This window comes from Ursus arctos, unplaced genomic scaffold (genome assembly GCF_023065955.2).
Source record: "Ursus arctos isolate Adak ecotype North America unplaced genomic scaffold, UrsArc2.0 scaffold_12, whole genome shotgun sequence".
In the NCBI taxonomy this organism is placed as follows: domain Eukaryota; kingdom Metazoa; phylum Chordata; class Mammalia; order Carnivora; family Ursidae; genus Ursus; species Ursus arctos.
In genome coordinates this window covers 54,186,680-54,214,261 of record NW_026622786.1, presented here as the reverse complement: position 1 = coordinate 54,214,261, position 27,582 = coordinate 54,186,680, and the positions used below count along the sequence as shown (strand labels likewise).

At 35.9% G+C, this 27,582-nt stretch overlaps 2 protein-coding genes across 4 annotated transcripts in view; one reads left to right on the top strand and one right to left on the bottom strand.

Moving 5' to 3' along the window:
- ITGB3BP (integrin subunit beta 3 binding protein) overlaps nucleotides 1–7,251 on the bottom strand; it is a 61,873-nt gene extending 54,622 nt beyond the window's left edge. The window contains exon 1 of one of the 3 annotated variants that reach the window (XM_057310609.1): nucleotides 6,917–7,251. In XM_057310609.1, the coding sequence (XP_057166592.1) occupies nucleotides 6,917–6,921 (5 nt within the window). In that variant the 5' untranslated portion in view covers nucleotides 6,922–7,251. The other 2 variants (XM_026497925.4, XM_057310610.1) reach the window with 2 other exon arrangements.
- Nucleotides 7,252–7,319: 68 nt separating this feature from the next.
- Nucleotides 7,320–27,582, top strand: part of EFCAB7 (EF-hand calcium binding domain 7) — a 41,303-nt gene continuing 21,040 nt past the window's right edge. The window contains exons 1-7 of the mRNA XM_044383779.3: nucleotides 7,320–7,422; nucleotides 9,608–9,795; nucleotides 14,431–14,642; nucleotides 15,269–15,355; nucleotides 15,919–16,114; nucleotides 16,548–16,669; nucleotides 27,376–27,517. Coding sequence (XP_044239714.1) covers nucleotides 7,334–7,422; nucleotides 9,608–9,795; nucleotides 14,431–14,642; nucleotides 15,269–15,355; nucleotides 15,919–16,114; nucleotides 16,548–16,669; nucleotides 27,376–27,517 — 1,036 coding nt within the window. The 5' untranslated portion in view covers nucleotides 7,320–7,333. The remainder of the gene's footprint in view (nucleotides 7,423–9,607; nucleotides 9,796–14,430; nucleotides 14,643–15,268; nucleotides 15,356–15,918; nucleotides 16,115–16,547; nucleotides 16,670–27,375; nucleotides 27,518–27,582) is intronic.

Genomic DNA, 27,582 nt, shown 5'->3' with positions numbered 1-27,582 from the left:
CCAGGATGCTGGGATAATGACCTGAGCAGAAGGCAGACGCTTAACTGACTAAACTACCCAGGCACCCCTAGATTTGCAAATCTTTTGTTAAGGATTTTTGATTCCATGTTCATGAAATACATTGGTCAGCAATATTTTAATAATTCTTTTACCATATTTTGGTATTAGGTTAGGTAGTATCAGTGTTATGAGGATTAAATGAGTTGGGATATATATATATATTAAATATATATATTACATATGTAAGTTGTATATAAATTATAAAAGTATATATAAAAATACAACTTAAAATGTATATATATATAAAGTCTATGTGTAGACTTTAAATCTAGTCTGATATTCTCTACCTTTTCATTACGGTCTTTACTCAACTTAAAGTTACTATTTTGGAACCAGGTTGTTCCTGCTGAAACTGTGCTGTTTAGGCATTTTTCTTTTTTGCTCTAGAAAAAAATATTTTAAGAAATGGGATCTCAGTCATCAAAATGATTTGAGGGTACCCCACCTCTCCCCCTCACGTCTGGGACCCCAGCTAGTTTTATGTTTAAAAGCTACGGTCCTTCCTTAAATGAAATGACTTACCAAAAGTAATTTAGAACTTCAGTGGCCATTATGGGAAACTTTCTCTCTCTCCAAACTTAACTTTTCTCAAAACTGAATTGGACAGCCACAGCTCTAAAATTGTCAAAACTTAACGGGATGTCTATTTTGATTAGTATTTTGAAGCTTCCGCAAGTTATTGGGAATCTAAAATTGCCTCTCTGCAAAATACAATTTCTAGACTAACTGAAGTAAACAAAGAAAGAGAGAAATCAGAGCTTCTGAAGCCTCTTTTCTGCCTTCCCCATCTTCTTTGTATTAGGATGTGTGGCAGATGTCCTGTGCTCAGGCTCTACCTCTGGTGCCATTTTTCTTGGCACCATCACCACCTCCCCATTTGTCCCCCATTCTAATCCTTTCACCAAACTTCCCCTTTCCTCCAAATCTTTCCCCTACTCTTCTGAACCTATTAAAACCTGCCCCTTTAAAGCTAAGTCTTCTGAGGATCCTAATAAATCTCAAATTTCTTACGCTCTATGGACTAAGGCCAAATTACAAGCTGTAAAGTTTCCTAAAGTGACTGAGGACACCAATGGGTTTGATGACAAACTCAACACCTAGAAGACCAGAATTTTCTTAAAAGACAGTTTGGTGTTAAGTGTAGTAGTTATGTACATGTTTGTCAGGCTTTTGTGTACAAGCCTGAATTTTGTTTCAATTAGCAGGCTTAGGAAAAGCTACTATAATTGCTTGGTGGAGATTTCCAGAAATTGTTCTAGCATCTTGCCAAAGATTGGTGTCTGTTTCTTTAAATTCCTTTTAGGATGTCTTCACTGGGCTAGTTTCATCCAACGTTTGGCCAGGTCCTCACACAAGCAGAGGACTACCTAATAGAAATCTGAGAAAACAGGTTGGTAAGGTTAAATACCTTGGCCACCTTTTAGATGGTGAATCCACTTAGGTAGCATTTAACTCTATGTTTATTAATGGACTAAACTAGAATCTTTATCTTCTAAAGGGACGAGATCAGAATGGGAAACCATGTCCCCTCCAGATTTAGTTAACCTGGCAAACCAGCTCACCCACACCCTAGATGAATAATTTAAAACAAAGACGTCTAAAATTCTCAATTTTCAACTCCAGCAAATGAAAGCCCCTAAACAAAACAAACAACCCCTCTCCCCACTAGTGTCTACTATTATTGCAAAGGGCCAGGACACTGGAAAAAAGACTGTTACAAACTTAAGTGCTTCAGATGCCTTCAGCCCTTTAAACCAGATTTTCCAATGTCCTTTTAATTCCCAATGGGGCTCCAAGGAACTATAAGGGCTCTTCCCAATCTTTCCTCTTAATCAGCTTGGAGAAACCACTTTCCAGATTGTGAATGAATCTCTCCATCCCTCTTGACACTGGAGCTACACTCTCAATGCTTAACCCCACTGCTATAAAGCAGCCCCTGCCTCAAGATACTAAAACGATTCAAATGGGGGGATCTTTAATAAACCTCAACAGGTTCTTGACTCCAGACCTATTCCCTTTCGTTTAGCTGTTTTAGAGCTACAGACCCTTTTCTCCTTAGTTACTCTGCCCCTATTCATTTATTGGGCTGAGATTTCTTAGAAAAATATTATGCTGGAATTTCTTTCTTCCAAAGGGGGAAATAAGTCTAAAATGTGATAGTAGTAACCAAAATAGCCAACCAGGCAAATTAAATGACCCTTTGACATCTTTTATTTGCTCCATCTCTGATGGCACTATAGCTGAGTCCGGGAACAATGATCAGTTGTCCCTATTGGACCAGCTACCATCCTCTTTACAGGCAAAATCTTCAACTGGTCTTGATAGAATCTACAGTGCACCTCCTATCAAGAAAACAGATCTCTCAAAAAGTCTTCCCAGAACTAATCAATACCCTATAAAGAGTTTTTCAAGGCATCAAGCCCATAATATAAGATTACAAGACCCAGTGCCTTATTATCCCTTGCACTAGGGATGTCCCAGAATAGAGGTCTGTCCAAGAACTCTGAGCAATAAGTAACACTGTTATCCCTCAGCACCCTATTGTTTCTAACCCCCACATACTACTGACACCTATTTCCACTGAAAGCAAACTTTTTACTGTAATTGATTTTTGCAGTGCACTGTTTAGTATTCTAGTTGATAAAGATACTTCTGCTTTCACTTGGGAAGAATGGCAATACACCTGGATAGTAATGTTCCAGGGTTACAAAGAGAGTCCTTACTTTTCACAAACCTTAAAATTGGATGATATAAAGTTTTCTGTACGTTCTACTTTGTTACAATACACAGATGATTGCTTCTCTGCTGCCTTTCTCAAACCTTTTCATAGGAAGACAGCATCCACCTGTTTAAACTTTTGGTCTTAAAGGGACATAAAGTCTCCAAAGAAAAACTACAGGGGCACCTGGGTGGCTCAGTCATTAAGCGTCTGCCTTCGGCTCAGGTCATGATCGCTGCATCCTGGGATCGAGCCCCGCATTGAGCCCCATGTCGGGCTCCCTGCTTGGCGGGAAGCCTGTTTCTCCCTCTCCCACTCTCCCTGCTGGTGTTCCCTCTCTCGCTGTGTCTCTCTCTGTCCAATAAATAAATAAAATCTTAAAAAACAAAACAAAACAAAGAAAAACTACAGTTTGTTCAAACCCAGTTTTGATTACTTAGGGCACCTGATCTTGAAATAAGGACTATATTTGGATCCAGGATTCATGGCATACTGAACTTCCCAAAACCAAAACCTAAGCACCAATTGCGGTATTTTCTTGGACCAGTTGTCTGCTGTTGAAATTGATTCCAAACTTCTCTTATGACTCAATCTCTATATGGTTTACTAAAAAATAACAAACTTGACCCTGTTAGTTTGAAAGATTGGGAAGACAAACTTTTGGGACTTAAAAAAAAAAAAAGCCTTAAATAGAGCCCTCTGCCTTTAGATGTCCTGATTATCAACCTCCCTTTTTCCTCTTTGCGTATGAGAGGGAAGGGAATACCCTTAGAGTACTCACCCCAAAACAGGGAGACCTCATCAACTCATAGGGTATTATAGCTAATAACTAGACCCTACAGCACAGGGATATCCCCTTTGTCTCAGAGCCATTCCTGCCACTGCCTTTTTGGATAAGGCCACTGAAGAAATAGTCAGGGGATCCCGTCTTGTGCCCCATGCACAAGAAGCCCTCCTTAAGTCTCGTTACACTCAACACTTTTTAGTCATTTCATCTCCTATGAGATCCTTCTCATACAATTCTCTCACTATAGTAATTTACAGTGAGAGTAACTTAATCCGGCTATTCTCCTCTCCTTCACTGACAAGACCCCTCACGACTGATGAATGCTGACAGATCACCTTCTGACTCCCTGTAACAATTTACAGGAAACTCCTCTAATTAATACAGATTTTACATGGTTTACTGATGGTTCTTATTTAAAGGATGCGAATGGTAAGTGTGCTGGGTATGTTACTGCAACTCCTCTGAAGTCACTGAGGTAGCACCTTTACCTCTGGCTACTTTGGCCCAACAGTCTGAGTTATACACCCTTACTCAAGCTTGTATCTTAGTCAGGGGTAGAACCACAAACATTTATACCAATAGCCAGTATACCTTTAGGGTAGCTCAAGACTTTGATATGTTATGGAAACAATGAGGTTTCCTTACCCCCAATGGGGATAAAATTAAAAATGGCTCCTATGTCTAGAATTTATTAGATGCCATACTTTTGCTGCCTGGTCTGGCTATTAAGGTCCCAAGCATTCCTAACTTGACTCCCTGGAGGCCGAAGGAAACCACCCAGCTGGTATTTCTGCCAAAAACGCTGCTCTCAAGGAAACCAATAGCCAAACCTCTGTCATGTCCCAAAGGGATATTCTGCCAGATGATAATTTTGAAAAGTTAACCAGAGACATCCAACAATGGGCCCCAGAATAGGAAAAAAAAATTGGAAATCTAATAATTGTTCATTTGATAAAAAGAAAAAACTGGTTTGGACCAATAAACAATCTGGTCCTACCAGAAATTCTAAAATTCCCACCACTTACCACTGTACATGCAGTAAACCATTGGTCTACTAACAAAATGATAGTGCTCATGAACCAATATTGGTGGGGAAATATTAATGAGATCACAAAAAGTGCCTACCTCACTTGTCCCACCTGTCGAAAACACAATGCAGGGAAACCTGTCTCCACAGGTCTCCAACACTTTAAATTACCTCAAAGGCCATTCAGTTTTCACAAATAGATTTCATACAGCTTCCCCATCCACTGGATTAAATATGTTTTAGTCATGGTTTGTATGGCTCCTCACTGGACTAAAGTGTTCCTTTTAGACTGGCCACTGCCTCCTCTGTGGCCAAAATTGTTAGAAAGAACAGAATTGGGGAACCCCCCCTTCAATTTCAGTGCTTGGGGATTTTATCGGTCAGGTGCTTTAACAAGTCTGCGCTGTTTGCCTACTTTTACAACACTTTTATTGTGCATACCATTATCAATCCTCAGGGTTAGTCGAACACACTAATGGCAGTATTAAGACTCAATTGGCAAAATTTGTAGAGCCCCTCCAAATATCTTGGCCTAAAGCATTGCCTTTGTTCTTTCTAAATATCAGACCCACTCCCTTGGGAACTCATAGACTTTCACCCTTTGAGACAGTCACAGGACATCCAATGCACTTGACTCCTGATTCCTTTGACCTACAGTTGATAAAAGAAGATATACTTCAATATTATAAAAGCCTAATTGCTTCTATCAAAACTAACTATGCTTTGGTAGAGCAATCTTTTCACAGTGCACTCTCAGGAGATGAAAACCTTAAGCACCACACCTGCCAACTTGGAGGTTTCATCTACTGGAAAAAAAAGACACCTCCAGAAAGAATCTCTTCAACCTCGCTGGAAAGTCCCCTATCAGGGACTATTAGCCAACTCCTGTGTGCCAAACCTCAAGGCATGGACTCTTGGATTCATGTGACACATCTAAAGAAAGCATCAAACCCTGACTGGATCCGTATACAATCTGATCAGAAAGATTTCCTGGTTTTGAGGCAGATATCTGATGACACAGATTTCCCAAGATGTCTGGACCAGGCCTGTTAGAAGGCTCAGAATTCATGAAGTCTCTCTTTTTCATCTGGAGTATTAACTAACTCTGGAGTCTTATCCAAAATTCATGGTTTCTGAATTTTCAACTTTACCATATTATTAACACACTTGGTTTCAACAATTCTTTTGAGATAACAATACTTTTTAAAAGATCTTTGAAGTTTTGCTGTTTTGTAAAAAGTTCACCAGCTCTTGCTTCATGTTCATACCTACACTGTATCTTCTCAAATGCACAAGATAATTCTTTCAGTGTGCTCTTGCAGTAATCACCATTCTGCTTTCATGATCGCTTTAAGTAGGGACTTCCAGGAGGCATACATGACTCTGTGTTTGTCCCCACAAGGGGAATTTTTCTCCCCTAAGTTGAAGTAAATGCCAATATCTTTAGTTGGCTACTTTCAGATCTAGGATCCTGGTTTAGAACCACAGCACAATTTGGAATTGTCATGTTACTTTCAATTGTATACTTGTTGCCTGTCAAATCTTTGTAAAAACTATACTCAGTAAGATGATCTCCAATGCTTACAATCTTGATAAATATGGACTATAGAGTGGGAACCGCCTGAGAGTTCTCCTTGCTACCCCTCCTTGTTACTCAAATTTGACCTCAATAGGTTTCCAATTTGTACAGTTTCCCTCCAAAGTGGGAAATAACACCCAGGAAAGATTCTTCCTGGCACGAAGGGGCAAAAGTTTACCGAATTAAGAAAAACCTGACTCTTAATCAGTGATGCTTTTGGAGAAAGGTTAAGGAGGAAATGTTAAAAATAATAAAGGGGAAACCTCATTAAAGTGGAGTAGGGGAGGTTAAAAGGGGATCTCATACCACTGAACGTCAATTATAGGAAGAACTGTCAATTACAGACCCCAACAGAAGAATTTCAACAGGAAAGAACCATTAATTACAGGTCTCAATAGGGAAAGATGTACACTGCATTTCCTACAAATACAGACCACCCCTGCAACTCAGCCAAGGAGAAACTGTCACCTTGAACCTGAACTGACTGTTCTCCCATGGATTTTGGGTCAAAATAACCCCTCCCAACGTTTTCCTTCTTCTCCATAAAATAACTCCTTTCCTTTGTTGGACTTACCTGTGGTTTAGCCATAGCTTGCATGCAGCGAACTGAAATGCTGTTATTCCAGAATAAACCCATTTTTGCTATTGAAATAACAGGCTTTTATTTTTAAGTACAACATAATATCTACTCGCTCACAAAAGGACCCAAGAAACAGCAATGGACGGTGGAGGGTAGATACCTACGGCATTTCGACATTCAGGAAAGCACCGCCGCGGGATAAAAAGAACTGAGCCACCTCTTCCTAAAGCGGAGAACCTTCGGAGGGAAACGCCGGAGTCTGAAAAGCGCGGGCCTGCGGGCGCCAGGCGCGGTGTCACACGCAAGGTGGCCCGCTGGAAACACCCTCCACCTTCCACTCTCCAAGGGATCCCAGTGGGTGGGGGAGAGGGGAGGAGAGTCTAATTAAGGAACTAGGACCTCATCCCGTCCCTGCCAGTGCACCACAGGACCCTCTCTCTATTCCGGCCGTTCCAAACCCCCGACAGACGAGCGGCACAGCCGTCTCTGTCCTCTCCTGATTTACCTCCCTAGATTTCTACCCGGACTGTTTGGGGAGGTGCTCTGAATCTTATTTCCGGTGGCGGAGAGGCGCAGTTGCCATGGTAATTAAAGGAAAGGCCGAGATCGGTCGGGCTGCGGTGAGAGGATCACAGAATCCGCGGAGAGAATTGGCCGCGCTTCCTCGCGTGTGAGCTGGAATTAGGTAGCAAACAGCTCGCTGTCTCTGTGCCTCTCTGTCCCGCTTCCTTTTCTCTCACCTGCTTCTTTTACTTCACTGTCATACCAGCGCTGGGTCCGTGTGTACCTCAAATGTACATAAAAGGGCAGTTGTGTTCCTAGAGAAATCCGAAAACAGAGAGAGGTTGCCCGAGATCAGCTGTGAGCATATTTCACCGTGTAGGGCCGGGGACTGGGTGGCTCTGTTTTCACTTGGCCCTTTAGAAGCCTTAGGCGCTTGTTAACAGTTTATTTTTCTTGCTATTGTGTGGCGGGTTATTTATGGAGTCGTTTGCTGCAATGTGCTCTCTAGGCCCCCGTCTGGGTCTCGGGCTGGAGTTTTAAATGAAGAAGGTTTCCAAGCCTGAGGGGTGCAGTTATATATTTATTTAAGCTTCCGTTTAGTCTCTCGTCGCAAAAAGGGGAAGAACAGAATAATGGAACATTTCTACTGTGGGATTTCCACGTGAGGGAGTCACCTTATTTGGAAAGAGTATTCGAGGACGATCCTAAAAAAAAATATTTAAATTTAAAAATTGCTTGCTGCAAAATGAACATTAATTCTTCCTTTCTTATCGGGACAGTTTTCCCCCCCCACATTTCTGAGGAAATGCGCGCACGCATATGTGTTTAAAACTGATGCTTAATTATAGTGATATCAATTTGCAGTAACCAGACTGTGACTCCACATCCCTATGGGGTCCTTCTAAATCTGGTGTAATATGAAAGTGTCAGGCAGGCAGTCTGTGTATTATAAATAGGGTACTTCATCCATGATAAGCGATTATTATCTTTCTTTCCCAAGTGTAAAAGACCTATATAATTCAAGAAGGTGCAAGTGATTTAGGCCTCCTGAGTAAGAATCCAATGAGTCCTGAAGGGGACCCTACCTTGTCGTCTTATTGTTGAACTTGAAATATTCAATTTATTAGGTTGGAATGTATTTTTAGAAGTCAAAGCTGGGTAAAATAATGTTGGAAGCTGTTAGACCACCAGCACAATTTAGTGCCTCACAGTAACTGTTGTACAAGAAGCCTTCATTCACATTAATAAAGAAGAAACTGTTATCAAAATTTACTGCCTCTTATTACTGCTAGCTGGGTTACATCTCTGTCCCTCAATTTCCTTATCTGTAAAAGGGACAAAAAATACCTGACCACTGTAATAAGAATAAATTAAGATGTATGATAGTTCTTTAAGGCTTATGAGCCGAGGTGCTGTATAACCCCACAGCAGTATTAGTAACAGATGCAATAAAATCTCACAATAATGCTTTAAATGTAATCCAAAAAATTCAGTCAGTCAGAATGTTGGCCTGTATTATTGAGATGTTGGTGAAGTGACCTTGTTGTTGCTCCTGCTGAGGTGATGGGTGCCAGCTGCCAATCACATTACATCCAAATTCTCATTGCTGTGGAGTTACACTTTTTCAAAGTTTATTTAGCACTTATTATGTGCAAGGCACTGTTCTGTATGCTTCACATGTATTAACATATTTAATCCTCGTGACAACCCTATGAAGACTTAACTTACTGTCTTCTTTTTTTTTAAGATTTTATTTATTAGAGAGACAGAACACGAGAGAGAGAGAGAGAGAGAGCGAGCTCGAGCACAAGTCGGGGTGAAGGGCAGAGGGAGAGGGAGAGGCAGACTCCCTGCTGAGCAGGGAGGCCGATGTGGGACTCTGTGTCAGGACACTGGGATCATGACCTAAGCCAAAGGTAGATGCCTAACTGACTGAGCCACCTAGGTGCCCCAACTTACTGTCCTCTTATTTTGAGAGTATTGTTGTGTGCTTTTCCTTTGCTGTATGATACTTATTTTGTTTTTATATTACATCTTTGCTTTGGCTTTATTATTTTGGCGCTCTCATATATATGTATTTTCTATATATATTTTGTCTCATATATAGTTGATTTCTACATATGCATGTGTATACACACCTACATATGTATATATATAACACACACACTGCCAAAAGCTTATTCTAATTTAGCATATAATAATGCAACCACATGCATATTGTATTTGTCTTTTTTCCCCACATATGAAAACTTGAATGCTTAGATTCCCCTTCCCCCCATTTGAAAGTCAAGGTGACATTTGCATTTTAGGGGATTAACATTGACTAAAATTTTTAAATTATTTTCTAATAGAATGGCCATCAGTCCAGGAAAAGATGCAGCTTTCTCCAGTCAGAAGTCAGCGCTTTCTGAGAGTCCTCGAACAAAGAAATTTCCACTAACTGAAGAAGAGATATTTTATATGAATTGTAGAGCTGCCTACTTAACCGTTTTTAAAAGCAGCTTAGAAAACATTATTTCTAAAGAACAACTTTACTTGGGTAAATTTTTCTTTAAAATTTATGTATTTTGCCTCATTTGTTGAAAGTTAATAGATCAGAAAGACAGGAATAAGAATTACATTGTCGAAACATACCAGTTTCTTAGGGAAGCTTGAGCAGTGGAACTACATTATGTTATTGTGCCATTTTATATATTTATATATTCTAGTAGCTTCAAAATAAAACATTCCATGTTTATATAGACTGGATTAATATTTTTAAAGCTTTCATCAATTACTTGCTTAAAAATATATTTAAAAAATTCTTGTTTGTACTTTAAGATTTATATAATTCTATATAAATATATATATTTATATAAGATTTATAAGATTCTATAATAATAGAATTTAAAACACTTGGCATCTGAATCACCAGCCTTAATTTGACCTATATTGGGGAAAATGTAAAGAATATATAAAAACAGGTTGAATGATTGTAAAAGAGAAATATTAGGAGATAAGTAAAATTTTAAAAGAGAAGAGTGAGTGCTGTTTTTGTTTTTTTGTTTGTTTTTTGGTGGGGGTAGGATTTGGTCTTCTTTTGCTTCTCTCCATTGTCATATCTAAAGTTTCTCTGGTTGTAAATATACCTCAAACCAGTGAATTTTGTCCTTGCCAGGTGTGTCAAATTACTTGGAGGTCTTTACTCTTGAGAAAGTGGCAAACAATACCAGATAACACTGAATAGTCATGTCAGTTTCATCAAGGCTAATAACTTTATGAATAGAGAAACTGAATTATTTTGCCAACTTTAGAAGTGGTTTCCTTAAAGAAAAATTCTGACATATTTTTGCAATAATGTCTTGGGTTTGTATGCAATAAGATCTCTATTTGAGGAAATCCATATTTGAAATATGAAAATTGAAAAGATTAAAATTTTATTTTATAAACTATATAAAGATTAAATTTATATTTTATTTAAAGTATAATTTTAGTTTTTTCTTTATTCTTTTGAAAGTAGTCTGAGATCATGAATCTCCTGTTTAAAAGTTTAACCTGTCTTTCGTTATTGTGGCATTTAGTTTGTGAATCAATGAGTATATATTACTAAGGTGCTATCAATCTTAGAGAATTATCTGGATAATTCAGTGTTTGTCTCTTCAGTGTTATATATACTTTTGGTTTTATGGTGGAATTCTCTTTGTAACATTATAATGATTGAGTTCAGATAATCTAGAGTTTTAAAAAGTAGTGTAAACCAGTGATATATTTCTTATTACTATATCTTTCATTTATATCTTTCTGCCATTTATGTATATAACATGTGCTTTGACATTCCATTTCAAGGTTGTACAGAAGAGTACCATTATCAGAGTTTTAGAGTTCCTTTTTTTTCCAATTTTAAATAATACAGGTATTATAGACTCATGTCAAAGCTTAAAGTAAACCCTGGCAAAAGATCAGTAGTTTTGTGTAAACCATTAAACATTTACAGTTACATGTCTTTACTGTTATTAGATGTAATGATGGACTCCAACTAATTCTAAAATTAGAAATTTCATTAGATTGGTAATTACTGAGTTATACCTATTTCATAGATTTGAGAATGTCTGCTTACTGAGTACATGTTTATGCATGATTAATTTTATTCTGAGAAAGTTGTTTTGTAATTAATAGTACATTAAAAAACAGTTTTTGTTTTGCTTTTTTAGAGGGGGGAGGGGCAGAGGGAAAGGGAGAGAATCTTAAGCAGCCTCCATGTCCACTGCAGAGCCCAATGTGGGGCTGGATTACACAACTCTGAGATCATGACCTGAGCTGAAATGAAGAGTTGGAGCTTAACCAACTAAGCCACCCAGGTGCCCCAAAAACCATTTTGTTATTGAAGACAGCACCAAGTGTATGCTGACCTGCCACTTTGGGAAAGACACACCCATTTTCCCAAAGCTATACGGAAAATAGCGTTTTCTTTTTTTTTTTTAAGATTTATTTATTTATTTTAGAGAGCGAGACAGATCGCACAAGTGGGGAGAAGGGCAGAAAGAATCTTCAAGCAGACTCCCCACTGAGTACAGAGCAGACATGGGGCGTCATCCCACAACCCATGAGATCATGACCTGAGCTGAAACCAAGAGTCAGAAGCTTAACTGACTGAGACACCCAGGAGCTCCTCTTTCTTTCTTCTTTTCTTTTTCTTTTTCTTTTTTTTTTAAGATTTTATTTATTCGTTTGAGAGAGAGAGAGAGAGAGCACACAAGCAGGGGGAGAGGCAGAGGGAGACGGAGAAGCAGACTCCAGCTGAGCCAGCTGGGGAGCCTGATGTGGGGCTTGATCCCAGGACCTGGATATTATGACCTGAGCCAAAATCAGACACTTAACCATCTGAGCCACCCAGGCGCCCCTCTTTTTTTTTTGAGTGATCTCTACCCCTAACGTGGGGCTTGAACTAATGACCCCCAGATCAGGAGTTGCATGCTCCACCCAGTGAGCCAACCAGGCACCGCAGCATTTTCTTTTCACATGGATCCAAATCACAACTCCGTTTAAGTCCTACTTGTATTCTTACCTTTGAAAGGGTGGAGGTTGGCTGGTGACAGAATCCTAGAACACGTGTACTTTTCCCTGATTCTCTTCACAGATGATTTATGGAATTGTCCATTTTTATGCTAGGCAAAATACTTGTCTTTTGTTTATTCCTAGGGCAGCATGGTAATCAGGGCTTTTGTCTACATCCAAAATAAGCCTTTGGAAGTAAAAAAAAATTGTAGTGTCTCCACTGCTACAAATTTCCACTAAGCCTTTCTAGGTGCAACTTCTGTTAGCTCTACAAGTCATCTCTAGATGATTGTCTCGTTTCCTTTTCTCTGCCAAAGTTTAAGTTATCTAGGTATGCTGCACTGTCATAATCTGGAGGATGGGAAATTTCTCTTAGTCTGTGGACTTCTAATATGTTACTAACCTTAAATCATGACCGTAGATAGTACTTTTATACTTCAGGTGTGGACTTCCTATTTAGATTATAAAATTTAGGAATCAAGAAGTTTGACTCTGGGGGCGCCTGGGTGGCACAGCGGTTAAAGCGTCTGCCTTCGGCTCAGGGCGTGATCCCGGCGTTCTGGGATCGAGCCCCACATCAGGCTCCTCCACTATGAGCCTGCTTCTTCCTCTCCCACTCCCCCTGCTTGTGTTCCCTCTCTCACTGGCTGTCTCTCTCTGTCAAATAAATAAAAATCTTAAAAAAAAAAAAAAAAAGAAGTTTGACTCTGAAAAAAACCAAGCAAACCACCCTGTATTATGCTTATACACAATGAATGTTCAATATAATGGACCCACAAATGTCTGTATTTATTATCCTGTTATAGTTTCTATTTCCTTGAGGATATTTTTAAAATTTGTTTTATGTATATTAGTTCTTATTCATTATATTGTGGACTATCCAGATTATCATTTTTTAGTGCTAATTGACAGTGCCCAGATCTTGTGAAATCTCACCTAAGATAATTAGAAATACCCAATATAAGGTTTTGTAGTAGGAGGTGGTAGCACAATTCAGGAGAGTTACACCTTTAAAATTTTATTCATTTCATCTCTAGTGCTTAGGAATCTTATCACTGGGTTCATTTTAGATAGTATTAAGTCCTAAGATGTAGAGATTTGTTTATGTGCAAATTGCCAGTTTACTTCTTTTAAGCGGTACAAAATACAATTGTTAAAAACCATTGTATTTTAGGGACGCCTGGGTGGCTCAGTCGGTTAAGCATCTGCCTTCTGCCTTCCTGGGATCCAGTCCCGCGTTGGGCTCCTTGCTCAGCTGGGATTCCGCTTCTCCCTCTGCCTGGCACTCCCCCCACTTGTGCTCTTTCTCTGACAAATAAATAAATAAAATATTTAAAAAATAAATAAAACCATTATATTTTAGTGTGTATGACATACACAAATCCAAAGCCTCTCTCACATTGTAATTTGTTGTCTTTCATAGATAATAAGGACATGCCTTTTAAAACAAGACTGTCTTATGAATAACTGGTTATAGGACTATTTTTAAAGATTCTGGTTAAAAATTAAGAGTAATTCAACCATTGCATCTCCATAATAGTCTTCTCTCAAACTATGTTGAGATTCTTGATTTTTAGCAAGGCTATAACTGCAAATAGATAAATTTTGTGCATATATTTGATATTTGTGACATGATTAATATTCTTGAAACCCTAATATCTAGCAATCGTGAACATTTTAGATATCATGCCTTATTGACAGTAATTTTCTCAGATTAATGATTTCCTCATTTCATTAAGGTATTTGTTGGGCCAGAAAAAGTAATAATTTATACTTTTTGTGGTAATTCTTAGGGCCTCAAAACAATTAAGTGGATGGTGGTTTTTAATCTTTTTTTTTTCCTAGGCACTCTCACAAAGTAAAACATATGTTATCAGTTAAACAATGTAGGTTGAGAACGAACTGTCAGAACAGGTAAAATATTTAATTCTGGCATTAATAGATCAAGAATCTGTGGCTGGTAACATGTATATTTTTTCATTTTTGGAAGTCAGGCATACATTGATATCACTAGATTATCAACCCCAAAGGTGTGTGTGTACTTTTGTATACTATTGTAATGTATAATGACTGAAAGAAAATATACACTTAGATACCAATTCCAAATGTTACTATAACAAATGCTTGCTTTATTGGGCAGCTCTACAGCATGCAGGAAGAAATCCATCCCAGAAGACCATTAATAAGTATTGGACTCCTCAAACTGCCAAACTGAATTTTGATGATTTTTGCATAATTTTAAGGAAGGAGAAACCTACTTCAAAAGCAGAACTACTAAAGTCATTTAAGCAATTAGATGTAAATGATGATGGCTCTATTTTACACACTGACCTTTATAAACTTCTAACAAAGGTAAGATTTGTGAAATAGTTTTATAATATGCATTGCTAGAAAAACTATTTGGAATTCTAGCTTTGGCTACCAAGGCCACATTAAAAATAACTATTTCATTGGCAGGTGAAATGAATCATATATATGTTGTTTATAAAGTACTTAAGGATCCTTCTGGATGAAAGATGCTCTGTAAATAAAACATAAAGTATAAAATTGAACCCATGTTGCAATCCCCTTGTGTTCCTTTGCAATTATTTGCTGCCCAGAACTTTTTGTAATTCAGGAATAGATTCATATGTGATAAGTAAAAGAGAAAGTATAAATGGGATTGGGAATCCATTCTGATTCTTGGTATACTGTGAGAAATTATAATTACTCTAAATTCAGTGGTAGTATTATTACTGGATTGATGATATATATTGTTGAAATTTAGTAAACTGAAGTTCATACTTTTACAATATTAATAAAATTGTGAAATTTTATTTTATATGTTTCATTCTTGCTTGACATAATACTCATTCTGAGATTTATAATGAAACCATATATTCAAAGTGACTTGTAGAAAAGATTAAAATGAATTTCCACTCTCCCCTGCATAACTAAGTGATAGTCATGTTGCTTTAAAATAAATCTTGTTTTTTCAGAGAGGTGAGAAGATGACTCGAGAAGAAGTAAATGCTGTAATAAGTTTGGCAGATGTAAATGCTGATGGCAAATTTGACTACATCAAGGTACATAAGATCATGTTAATGTAAATTTGTATACTGTGTAGGAGAAGAATTTTTAAAGGGACACATCTTTTTAATATTGGCAATGACATAATATGTTGTGTACAAATTGTACTTGAAATTTAATCTGAAGAGTATTGTAATCTGATGACTACATTAGAAATAATCAAGATAAAATACATGCATGTGCTCACACACACAGATGCACACTCAAACATAGAGACTCTCCTCAGGAATATACCTTTTCTGGGATGGAAGAATCATAAAAATTATTTAGAACAAACTCAAGTCTACACATGTCTTATAAAAAAATAATAAATCGCCTCTCTTTGTGTAACATTTTATTTTCACTCAGAGTATGGCCTCCTCATTGAATCATGGCTGCATTTCACTAGGTCACTTGAGGGTGGTCAGTCTAATTTCAAGAAAATAAAATGAGTAACCTCGTTCAATAGGAAATCTATTCCATCTGTCAGTCTATCCCTTGCCTACTAATGTGCATTTGCCTCCTCCCAAATGTATGATTGAATGTTATACCCACTGGATTACTTTTTTATTTCCTATAGTTTTGTAAATTATATATGACAACCATTGAGCAATGTCTCAAAACTACTGTAGAAAAACTGGAGGTTGACAGTAAACTGAGGCGTCAACAGTTTGGAAGCCACACTGAAGGATCCCCTGAAAGGGACCCATCACCAGTACCAAAACCATCGCCTAGAATCATAAGAAAAACTGATCAGGAAGCATTCTCAAATAAAGGTATTTACTTTTGACACTAGGGATTTCTTGATCAAGAATGAAGGGTCATATTCAGATAAATTTTTCTTTTATCTTAGCTTATCAGCGATAAAACAAATGAGAATCCAACTTTCGTTAGCTACTGTTTCTAGAGTCTCAGCTGTAAAAATCTATTGAAGTAAAAATTTTATTATGGAACTTGACTTGGCTATGCTCATTATATTTTGTTAAAACTAAGACTTCAGGGTAAAGAATGACATATTGAAATATAAAATCTTAGTAGTAGCCCATTAATTAGGGACCATTAAAGCCTGATAAATATGAAACTTCTAACCTGAAGAGCAGAAAGAAAGAAATTAATACACATGCCTTTTATACTACACTGTATTTAGAAACAGACTTAGTATTGACAACTTTTCATAATGTGAGACCAAGTAATTCTCACTTGTTACAGGTGATTCCAGGAGTTCTTTACTGGCAACAACTAGAAAGTTCAAAACATCTGTTTCCTTCACAATTACCATGGGTGCTAATAGTAACCGAAACTCAAAGTTAACTGAGCCAAACTCAATAAAGGTATTGTATTTTATATTATTTTATTTATTTGTTTTTTAAGATTTTATTTATTTGAGAGAGAGCATGAGTTGAGGGGGGCAGAGGGACAAGCAGACTCCCTGCCGAATGGGGAGCCCTATGACGTGGGCTGATCGTGACCTGAGCTGAAGTCAGACACTTAGCCAACTAAGCCACCCAGGCATCCCAAATGTATAGTATTTTAAATTAATAGGTAAGACTTTTTCTGAAAAAAACTTGACATTAACTAAGTTTATAAATAACTATTTGGTGTCTACAGAGAACAAGTAAAGTTTGTGAAGTAATTCTCTGAGATTTTTCTGTGGATTATGGCATTTCTACCTATAAGCCAGTTTTAATAATTGTAAAGTAAAAATGATGAATAAGAATATTATTAAAAGGTCTTTAGTTTGAAAGTGATGATTTTTCAGTTTTTGAACTTGAAGAATTATCTGAATATGTACTTTGCCAAACAATTTTTAAATTTTGTTCAACAAATATTTTTCATAGGTATTTCTTATAAATAAATCATTCATTCAATATCAATTCCTATGAGAGAAAGACAACAAAGTCACTTTACTAAGTCAATATTTGTGGAGTGTTAATATTGATCTTCTTCCTTTGTTTTCCCTTTTTAGACTCAACCTTTACTAGTTTTCTTTCAACAGAAAATAATAGCTATAGAAATATAAAACATTAACTGGAAACTGCTAGGATACATTAAAAATGTGTACCTAGAGACCTCTGTAAAAGGGGGAAAAATGGTTATGACCACATACTATAACTGCTGTTAGAAAACTGAACTGATTGTTCTCAAGGGCTACATTTTTGTTTCAAATAACAACTCTGTATTTGTTATTGAACTCTGAAGTCCCTTATATCTTTAAATTGCTAGAGAGTGACATTTGTTCTATATTAAAATTTTAAAACATTATCTCCAAGGAATTTTGTTCAGACTGTTTAGGAATCTCTACACCCTAAGCAATTTGGTGTGCATGTCCAACATGTTCACACACAATATTTAGTTGTCCAACAATATTATTTTCTATCAATGGAAGCTTCCTGTTTTTGCAACTAAATTAAATGCTCATAAAATTAACTTAGTTAAATAATTGTGGTTTACCTAATTCAAAAGTATAAATAAATTATTTTAGCCAGTATAAAGAAAGAGAAATATTAATATGGATTATATTAAAACCATAATAATACTTTTACTCAGTGTCATGCTTCTGTTAATTGGGGCCTTACCAATATAATTTCTTTTTTTTTTTTAACCAATACAATTTCTTAGTGTAGTTCAACTCAAACAATGTTTATTAGAAAGGTAATATATGCCAGCTATTTTGTTTAGTATAAAATATGGGTATTATATTAAAAAATAAAAAATTTACTTGACTATTAATATTATACCAAGGTAGTACAGCATAGTATTTCATTTATTCATCATTTATTCAACAAATATTTATTGAGTGGTAACTCTGTGCCAAGCACTGGTTTAGATACTGATTAAGAGCTTTGAATAGAGACAGACCTATGTTTGATTTTAGCTTTGTCACTGGTAAGTTAGTCACCAGCCCTTCTGAGTCTCAGTTTCCTTATCTATAAATTGAGAATAAGTATATTTTCTGTGTTTTTGAAAGATTTAAATCATCTCACATGTATTAAGCATTTAGCACAGTGCAGGAACATGGTAATCACTTTAATAAATAATGCTGCTATTAATATTATAGAACTAAGAAATGACTGTAGGTATTTATATGGGAATGACATGATGAAATAGAGTTTAAGAACTTTAAATTCCACATATGTGTGAAATCATCTGTCTTTCTCTGATTGACTTATTTCGCTTAGCATAAGTGTGATTTGTTTTAATTGAGATTGATAGAATAAGTTACTAGAAGAACTGTTAAATTAATTTTCTTGAAATGCTTCAGATCTACTTTAAAAAAAATTTGGATACCTCAATTTCAGGTGGAGTGGAGAAATATGGAATTGGGACAGAGGAAGGTCTTTTCAGAAGTTAGAAAATTGTTGAAATGGGGTATGCATAAACCAGACTTTAAACTACAATTTCACACAATTGGTAAAAGACATGAATTACAGGAGGAAAATAAGACCCTTTCTATAGATCATATATAGGTACTTTATCACTATTTTGTTTTTAATCCTGAATCCTGTTTGCTTAGGTTTTGTAATGTGCAAGGAATGTTAGGAATTTTTCTTTGGGAGAGGAATAGCTTTGATTACATCATGACTAGAATTAGTGAAAGACCAAACCATGAGTTGTAAACTCTAGAGATGCAATACTTCCTATATCCAGACTCCTAGAGGTTTTAAATATGTGTGTATGTATTGTACAAATACAATGTGTTTTAATTATGTGTATATGTATTGTATAAATACAATGTGTTTTAATTATGTGTGTATGTATTATATAAAACACAAATGTTATATAACATGTATATGTTGGGTATAATATGTTGTATAACATATTTGTTTTATATATGTCTATGTATATAACAATACAAATGTAAACATTTTAAAGTAGAAGTGGTTGTCTAAATTTTTGTGAAGGCTCCAAATAATTTTGTCACAAAAGTTCCTCATATTTTCAAAATGATGATCTATTCAACTTGTCAATTAGATGTCAATCCATATAAATTCCTTTAAGTCTATGCTAGATCTACTGCTCAATAATTCTACCTCACCTAAAACTTTAATAATATAGAGTTGTATGTCAAAACAGATTACATTCTCTACAGTGTTCCAAGAAAAATGTAACTTTATGATACATTTAAGTCTTTTGATAAGTAGAATTTCCAACTCAACTATTTTTAATTTGTGCTTCTTTTCAGCATTTCCTTATACATTGTGAATGAAAATAAGTAAAATTTGTGTATGACAAATGGATTAACAGTTCTTTTTCCTATTGTATGAATTTATCTGAATTGGTAGAATATAGCACCACCTTATGCCCTGCATAAGAATTACAAGCTACTATTTTTTTTCTGCTTTATATTGTTAAAAACTGTATCACACATAGAATTTCTTGCACTGTCGTTCTAAAATTGTTTTAAAAACTCAGCCTCCTTCCATTTTTCTCATAATACTCAAACTGTCAACTTAATCTATAATCCTTTCAAATTGATTTATTTGAATGAGCCAGCCACTTATCAGTACTTTTTTCTTTTAATTCATAACATTTTAGTCTAGGTTCTACAGGAAAAGCTTTGTGTGATTGAAAATCTGTTTGTTTTAAAAGAAATTTCAGTTAAGTAAGCATTGTGTTTTTAATAACTCTGGCAGCTCTTAAGAATTTGAATGCTTCCTTTTAAGCAAGAGATCTACAAATTCTTCTAGTAATGCCATTATTTAGTATTAAAAGTAACCTGATTATTACATTGAAGTTTGTTTGATATAAGTAATGTGGCATTTGTCTTATTTCTGTTTTATAATAGCTGTTGTTCCACCATTTTCCAGCCTTCTTAACCATGTATTATAGTATCTAGGTTGGCTGTCTTTCCTAGGAAACTTATAAATTCCTTTCCTGTACTTTTTTTAAAACTGGAATTTAGGAAAGACCTCCAGTAATAAAGCTTAACTCACTCCCCAGCTAAAGGCATCTCCTGTCAGCCCATGCACTGCCCCCCAAAAGTACATAAGCACATGGAAAAATTCTTCCATCTTTGAGTTTCTCAAATGTCACATACTATGTTCACTAGCAGTGTACCGGCAACATGCAATATAGGCATACTTATTTTATTGTGATTCCCTTTTTGCACCTCAAGAAAATGCATTCTTTTTAAGTTTTTATTCATTCATTTAAGTAATCTCTACATCCAACATGGAGCTCAAATTCACGACCCCAAGATTTAGAGTTACACACTCCTCTGACTGAGCCAGTCAGGCACCCCTGCATTTTATTTTTAGTTGAAGGTTTGTGGCAACCCTGTGTCAAACAAATCTGTTGGTACCATTTTTTCAGCAGCATTTGCTCACTTTGTATCTCTGTGTCACATTTTGGTAATTCTCTCAGTATTTTAAACTTTTCATTATTATATTTGTTATGGTTGGTTATCTGTGATCAGTGATCATGACTTGCTGAAAGTTTAAATGATGGTTAGTATTTTTTAGCAATAAAAAATTTAGCAATATCCTTAATTAAGGTACATACATTGTTTTTTAGACAATGCTATTGCACACTTAATAAACGATAGTATAGTGTAAACATAACTAACTTTTTTATGCACTGGGAAACCAAAAAATTTGTTTGACTTGCTTATTGTGATAGTCATTTTATTGTAGTGGTCTGGAACAAAACCTACAATATCTCCGAGGTACACCTGTATTTTTTAGTTTGTTTAAACACTTTATTAACTGTGGAGGAGGGGGCTGCAACACCCATGATTAAATAGAAATTTTCCAGCTACTAAAATCTGCATTTTTCAGTAAAGAACCCAAATAATTATGTTTATCCTTTTTTTAAAAAGATTTTATTTATTTGAGTGGGGGAAGAGCATGAGTAGGGGGAGGAGGAGGGGTGGGGGGAGAAGCAGAGTCTTCACTGAGCAGGGCTCGATCCCAGGACCTTGGGATCATGACCTGGCCAAAGGCAGACACTTAACCAACTGAGCCACCCAGGTGCCCCTAATTAACACTTCAGTATAATTCCAAACGATAATGCTTTCTCATACTTTATTATAGGAATTTCATAACATGAGCTTTTTCTTTTTAACATGAGCTTTATTTAAATACCAGATTTTGAAAAAATCGTGGCAGATATTTAAATATGAAGAAGAACAGAATTTTGAATATAGGTGGTAGTTTGGAGAGAAAGGAGACGAAGGTCCAGCTTTGGTTCTGCAATCAAGGAGAATTTTGACAAGTACATTCCTTTATTTTTCAGACTTCCATCAATCAAAAGAGAAGTCTGGACTGGATTGCTTTTTAGACTTCTTCCACCTTAAATATTTTATAATTCTAAACTAGTATCCCTTACCATTCCAGATGGGTGACTATAAACATATTCATAAAATATTTTAGATGAAATTCCATTTGATAATGCTATAGTCAAAATTGATTTGAAAGGAAAACATGTTTTGCATTTGATGTCAGAATCTTAATTCAAACTGTCTCAAACGGTAACTTGTCTAAATTTACAAGTGTGAGTGTATCTTTCCTTTCTCCTCTGTAACAATTGTCATCTTCCAGGGTCATGTTGATTATACCACAGCCAATTGGCTTTGAAATAATGTCAGCATCTGTTGTTAGTCCTTAATATATTCCCATCCAAGGGATTTACAGGGAGGCTAAATGAAAATCTGTATATACTCTTACTCATCATCAATAGTTGAACTTTTGGCTCAAGCCCCCGTTTGAGCCTCATTGAGTTATACAAATTTTGAATTTAAGTACCCAGAGTATATTTTGTTTGGAAATATGATCTAATGGTAGAAGCATTGATCCAAAAGTCTAAGGCTGTAGACCTCATATTTCTATAAACTCCTTGTAAAATTCAGATTCTATATAACCTCTGGGTACCTTAATTTCTCTGTTTATTAAAATGACTAATTTATATCTACCCCTTATTGCCTCATAGGGATGTTGTTGAAATATCATATATAATGACTCATTTCTGTCATGGGCAGTATACTTACAAAGATGAATTCCAATAAATTAAGGTCACATTTTAATTTCTCAGAATTAAAAGCACATATCTTTTATACCCCAAAGGTGTGACAGTGCTTGTGATTAATGACTAACCAAAAGCTTGAGTAATAGTTCAGCAATAATGGTAATTTCTTAAAATTCAGTTTAAGAAGACATTTCCAAAGAAAAGATGAATATAAAAATGGAAAACTTATGTAAGTTGAAAAGTAACCAAAACTAAAATAAAAGGAAACAGAGAAAATACATACATCAAAGCATAAAAGGGTGGTCATTATCTAAAACAGTCAGAAGAATTTATTAAAATATGTAATAAAAATACCAAGTCTTTGATAGACTTATGAAAATAAAGGATGAATAGGCAGTTCACACAAAAGGAGACAAAAATAATAAACACATGGGGAAAAGTCCTACCTTGCTAGTAATTGGAGAAATTCAAAATAATGCAAAAGTTGTTACAATACCATTTTAATTATTATATCATTTTATTGCATAAATTGATACAAAAATTGATATAATAACATATACAAAAATATGTGGAATACTATAATGAATATTTTATGTACCCAAACCTTGCTTAACAAATCATTCTCCACTATTACCCAGTTGTTTTTTTCTTTTTTTAAGATTTATTTATTTATTTATTCGAGAGACAGAGAGAGCATGAGCTGGGGGAGGGGTAGAAGGAGACAGAAGGAGAGAGAATCTCCAGCAGACTCCCCACTGAGTGCACAGCCCAATGCGGTGCTCCATCCCAGGACCCCAAGATCATGACCTGAGCCCAAACCAAGAGTGGGATGCTTAACCGTCTGAGACACCCAGGCACCATCCCAACCCAATTTTTTAAATGATAACACTACTGACCAAGTTATGGTAGTGGCATAATTATTACATTATACATTGTTGGTGGTATTGTAAGATTGGATCACTGTTTTACAAAGCAATATGGTAATACATGTCATTAGCCTTAAAATGTGCATACTTTTGGCCTAGAAGTTCTTTTGACGGATATTATTCATGAAAGGAAAAGCATTTAGACAAAGTAGTCTTCATTTTATTATTATTTATACTGATGAGAAATTAGAAATGACCTAGATATCAAACATTTTAGAAGTAAGTAAGTAATGGTACCAACTCAATGGGTAATTATAGAACCAGTTAAATTGAAAAAACTAAATATTGCTTAGCAAAATGTTTTTTATTGTGGCAAAATATACATAACATGAAATTTACCATTTTAACCACTTTTAATTGTATGGTTCTGTGCATTAAATATATTCACATTGTTGTGCAACCATCACCACTATCCATCTCCAGAACTTTTTCATCATCCCCAACTGAATCTCTTTACCCATTAAGCAATAACTCCCCATTTCCTCCTCTTTTCACTCTTGGCAAATAGTGCTCTACCTTCTGTCTCTTAATTTAACTAATCTAGATACCTCATATAAGTGGAATCATACAGTATTTGTCCTTTTGTGTCTGCCCTACTTCACTTAGCATAATGTCTTCAAGGTTTATCCATGTGCAGCATATGTTAGAATTTTATTCCCTTTTAAGGCTGAATAATATTCCATTGTATGTATATTCCACATTTTGTTCATCCATTCATTCATCAGTAGACATTTGGATTCTTTCCATCATTTAGCTGTTGTGAGTAATGCTGCTATGAAGATGGTTGTACAAATATCTGTTTGAGTCTCTTTTTTCAATATATATCCAGAAATGGAATTGCTGGATCATATAGTAATTCTATGTTTAATTTTGGGGCGAACTGACAAACTTTTCCACAGTGGCTTCACATTTCACATTCCTACCAGCGATGCACAAGAGTTCCAATTTCTCTACATCCTTGTCAGCACTTGTTATTTTCTGTGTTTTTGGGTTTTGTTTTTGTTTTTTTAATAGCTATCCTATTGGGTATTAAGTGGTAGCTCATTGTGGTTGTTCTGATTTGCATTTCCCTAATGTTGTGATGTCGAGCATCTTTTCATGTGCTTATTGGCCATCTGGTATCTTCTTCAGAGAAATGTCTATTCAAGTCTTATGGCCATTTTTTAATTGGTTTTTTTGGGGTTTTGTTGAGTTATAAGAGTTTTTAATATATTCTGGATATTAATCCATTTTCAGATACATGATTGCAAATATTTTCTCCCGTTCGGTGGGCTGCTTTTTCATTGTTGTTGATAGTGTAGTTTGATGCACAAAGTTTTTTAATTTTGATGAAGTCTAGTTTGTCTATATATATTTTTTCCTGGCCTGTGTTTTTGGTGTCAGATCCAAGAAATCATTGCCAAATCCAATGTCATGAAGCCTTTCTACTATGTTTTTGTCTTAGAATTTTATTGTTTCAGTACTTACATTTAGGTCTTTGAACTATTTTGTGTTAATTTTCATATATGGTATAAGGTGGGAGTTCAAATTAATTATTTTGCACTTGGATATCCAGATTTCCCAGCTTCATTTGTTGACCAGATTGTCCTTTCTCCCATTGAATGGTCTTAGCATCCTTTTTTTTTTTTTTAAGATTTTATTTATTTATTTATTTTCAAGACTGAGCATGCATGCGGGCAAGTGATGGGTAGATATAGGGGAAGGGAGAGGGATAAGCAGACTCTGAGCAAAGCGCGGAGCCTGACACCGGGCTAGATCTCAGGATCCCAAGACTATGACCTGAGCCAATACCAAGAGTCGGGGGCTTAACCGACTGAACTACCCAGGTGCCCCTGGTCTTAGCATGCTTGTTGAAAATTACATGATCATGTACGTGAGAGTTTATGTCTGTGCTGTCTGTCTATTCCATTGGTCTATATATTTGTCTTTATGCCACTATCACACTGTTTTGATTACTGTAGCTTTAAAATGAGTTTTGAAATCAGGACGTGTAAGTCCTCCAACTTTGTTCTTCTTTTTCAGTAGCAAAATATTTTGGATATAACATTAAATAGAGAAGATACAACATAAAATAATGTTAATTAGAATGTAAAAAATAGGTTTTTATGTAAGGCCAACCCTTAGGAAGGATGACATAGAGATCAAACTAAGATGGTAGAATTATAGAGATTTTTTCCCCCTATTTCTAAATTTCTAGTTTTAAATGTATTTTGATGCTATGAAAATAATATAAAATATGAAAATAGTTACCATTTATACAATAGAAAAATGATATATAAATACATGTTAGGATTATTTAGCCTTTAAAAAATGGGTGAGAAATCATTCTCAATGTAAATTATGTTTATTCTTGCCTTTTTAGTGCCATTGCAGATAATTTTATAATGGATTACTAGTATTTTTTATATTATTGTATACAGCTAATGCATACCTTTTCAGCTTTCTTTTTTTTTTTTTAAAGATTTTATTTATTGATTCGACAGAGAGAGAGACAGCCAGCGAGAGAGGGAACACAAGCAGGGGGAGTGGGAGAGGAAGAAGCAGGCTCATAGCGGAGGAGCCTGATGTGGGGCTCGATCCCACAACGCGGGGATCACGCCCTGAGCCGAAGGCAGACGCTCAACCGCTGTGCCACCCAGGCGCCCCCTTTTCAGCTTTCTTAATATGATTAAAGCCTTGAGCTTATTATTTAAATATCCTTCCAGATAATTTTTCAAAATCCTTTTTTATAAAGTCATTTCAAAACCTTATAAATATATTTGGAAGTCATTAGGAATAGAACAGAAATATGTTTCACATTATAGGTAGACAAGCCTACTAATGATAAATTGAGCATTTTTTGTACACATTTATGGCAATGGCACAATTTCTCATATCTTCATTGGAGAATTTTTTACTTTCTGCATATGGCATCATCTTCGAGTTTTATTTAATTCTATTTAAGAGATCCCAGACCTACTAGTTTCGACCAGAAGGGATTTGGCTAACCAGAAATAGCAGAACTAATCGTATAGAAAGTCTTTCTCAAAACTGATGTTTATGAGCATTTTGCTATAGCGGTAAAACTTTAATTTAGTGTTCTTTTAGTTACTTGGACTTGAAACAGTTATCTTGCCTGTCATATACTTTACATTTTATTTTCACTTTTTTTTTTTTTTAAAGATTTTATTTATTTATTTGACATGACAGAGACAGCCAGTGGGAGAGGGAACAGAAGCAGGGGGAGTGGGAGAGGAAGAAGCAGACTCCCAGGGGTGGAGCCTGACATGGGGCTCGATCCCATAACGCTGGGATCACGCCCTGAGCCGAAGGCAGACGCTTAAGGACTGCGCCACCCAGGCGCCCATATTTTAACTTTTTAAATACAAAGTCATCACCTTTCCTTTCATCAGTTTTAGTGGTCCTTAGTCATTTTTACTATGTTCCAAGTACAAATCCTGCCCTAATTATTGTGACAGCATTTTAAGAAAATATTTATGTATTTATTTGAGAGAGAGAGCATGAGTGGTGGGAGGGGCAGAGGGAACGAATCCTCAAGCAGACTTCCCGCTGAGCGTGGAGCCTGACTCAGAGTGGGAGGTGAGAAGGGTCCTTGATCCCATGACCCATGAGATGACCTGAGCCAAAACCAAGACCTGGACCCTCAACCAACTGAGCCACCCAGGTGCCCCTGTAGCAGTATTTTTATTTATTACTCCGTTTCAGTACTTCTCCCACTCTCATGAACTTCATTTTTCTTATTTCTTTTTTCCATTATGTCTTTTCCTAGCTTTTCATTATCTAAATTCTGCTAATCCTTGAAGACGTGGTTCATAGATTGCCCTCTCAGTTTACATCGATGTCCACCCCCCCATCAGTCAGACACTATTAAATACCTACAGTGTGCCAGGGATTATTTTAGGAACTGGAGTTATTATTTTGCACATGTGATTATTTTCTTGTTCTAACCATGTACTACTGTCAATTATAATTGAATTGTGTTAGGCCGGTTTCCGTTTGTTGTTTTACCTCTTAATGATGCAAATTCCTGGAGGCCAATGACTCTCTTTAACATTTCTTTTATATCCTCCTCAGGTTTCTCTTTATTACTGTGCATGCTGGAAACTTTTAATAAGTGTTTGAAAAAAAATTTTTTTCCTTCATTTCAGGAGTGGCAATGTGTACAATCGAAAGGTTGCTTTTTCTTAGAAGAAGATGGTGAAATCATTAGTCATCAGTATAGGATGCAAATAGCTCAGAGATCCATGGTTTATCTAACAATTAAACCATTAAACCTGAGTCAAGTTGAAGGCAAGTTTAAGTTTTTCATTTTGAAATTTCAATTTATGCCCTCTGAAAATGCTTATGTAAATGTT